The 1,988-nt window shown below is 43.4% G+C and overlaps 1 protein-coding gene across 1 annotated transcript in view; it reads left to right on the forward strand.

Moving 5' to 3' along the window:
• LOC307127200 (protein PHTF2) overlaps nucleotides 1–1,988 on the forward strand; it is a 45,399-nt gene that overhangs the window by 25,367 nt on the left and 18,044 nt on the right. The window contains exon 8 of the mRNA XM_079818309.1: nucleotides 82–263. Coding sequence (XP_079674435.1) covers nucleotides 82–263 — 182 coding nt within the window. The remainder of the gene's footprint in view (nucleotides 1–81; nucleotides 264–1,988) is intronic.

The raw sequence follows: 1,988 nt of genomic DNA on the forward strand, positions 1-1,988 counted from the left end.
ATTTTTCCCAACAGCGAGGGGTCAGACAGGGCTGCTGCCTCAGCCCGACTCTATTTAACATTTACATTAATGAACTGGCAGATCTACTGGACCAATCAGAGAGTCCAGGACTACAACTGTTCGACACACAAGTCAAATATTTACTGTATGCAGACGACTTACTAATTCTGTCTAAAACACCAGAAGGTCTCCAGAACAATCTAGACATCTTAACTAAATACTGCCAGGACTGGTCCTTAGAAGTCAACTTCCAAAAATCCAAGGTCATGATATTCCAGAAGAAACCCAGAAATCTGGAACATAAACATACATTTACAGTAAACAACACCACAATTCAACTCACTTTACATTATAATTATCTTGGTCTGGTTTTAACACCCTCTGGAAACTTCAAATTAGCAATTCAAACATTACTTGCAAAAGCCCGCAGAGCCCTGCACGCCATACGCATGAAATTATTTAAAATAAACATCCCCATTAGAATCTGGACAAAGATCTTTGATAGCGTAATTCTGCCCATTGCACTGTATGGAAGTGAGGTCTGGGGTCCAGCGACTAACTACAGCCATAAGGTCTGGGACAAACACCCTGTAGAAGGTCTGCATGTGGAGTTCTGTAGGAACATCCTCCACGTCCACAGAAACACACCCAACAACGCATGCAGGGCGGAGCTAGGCCCACTTCCCCTTCATCTAACCATTAAAAAAAGAGCCTTGAAGTTCTGGATCCACCTACACTCAAGTTCTGAAGATGATCTTCATTTTAAAGCCCTACAAACACAGAACAGTCATCTTTGTGTAATGGTGTCAGAACTGATGAATATAGTGTATATCACTGCTCCTGTAAAACATGCAAAAATCAAAGAAATTATGAAACATGAGAAAGAGACATATATGCAGCATTGGAAACATCAAACCAAAGAGCAAAGCCGTCTCCAATGTTATCTGGGTCTAAACAGAGAGTACAGTCTGGCTAACTATCTTGTCTCAGTCAGGAACACAACACACAGAGCATTATTAACACAGTACAGACTGAGTGACCACACACTGGCCATAGAGAGAGGGCGTCATAAGAAGACGTGGCTGCCTCCAGAAGAGCGGATCTGTAGTGAGTGTAGATCAGGAGCAGTGGAGACGGAGGCACACTTCCTCCTCCACTGTGATAAATACACACCCCTCAGAGACTCACTCTATAGGCAAATCCAGCACATTATCCCTGAGTTCCAGTCACTCCATGATCCTGGAAAACTAAAGATCTTACTCGGTGAAGGACCTGCTTCCCCTTATATAGCACAGCATATCTATAAATGCCACAAATTAAGATGTACTGAGTGAACACGTCCAGATTAATAATATTATTAATATATGTATATATAAATATAAATGTGAATGTGTTTTATGTATGTATTTGTTTTGCTTTGTGAAATGCTTTGGCAATATGTACCCATGTATGTCATGCCAATAAAGCGAATTGAATTGAATTGAATTGAGTGAGTGAGTGTGTGAGTGAGTGTGTGAGTGTGTGTGTGAGTGAGTGAGTGTGTGAGTGAGTGAGTGAGTGAGTGTGTGAGTGTGTGTGTGTGTGTGTGTGCGTGAGTGAGTGAGTGAGTGAGTGAGTGAGTGTGTGAGTGAGTGAGTGAGTGAGTGAGTGAGTGAGTGAGTGAGTGAGTGAGTGTGTGAGTGAGTGAGTGAGTGTGTGAGTGAGTGTGTGTGTGTGTGTGTGCGTGAGTGAGTGTGAGTGAGTGAGTGAGTGTGTGAGTGTGTGTGTGTGTGTGTGTGTGCGTGAGTGAGTGTGAGTGAGTGAGTGAGTGAGTGAGTGTGTGAGTGAGTGAGTGAGTGTGAGTGAGTAAGTGTGTGAGTGAGTGTGTGAGTGAGTGAGTGTGTGAGTGAGTGTGTGTGTGTGTGTGTGTGTGTGTGTGTGTGTGTGCGTGAGTGAGTGTGAGTGAGTGAGTGAGTGTGTGTGTGAGTGAGTGTGTGAGTGAGTGAGTG

Source organism: Gobio gobio, assembly GCF_949357685.1.
Source record: "Gobio gobio genome assembly, chromosome: 5".
In the NCBI taxonomy this organism is placed as follows: Eukaryota; Metazoa; Chordata; class Actinopteri; order Cypriniformes; family Gobionidae; genus Gobio; species Gobio gobio.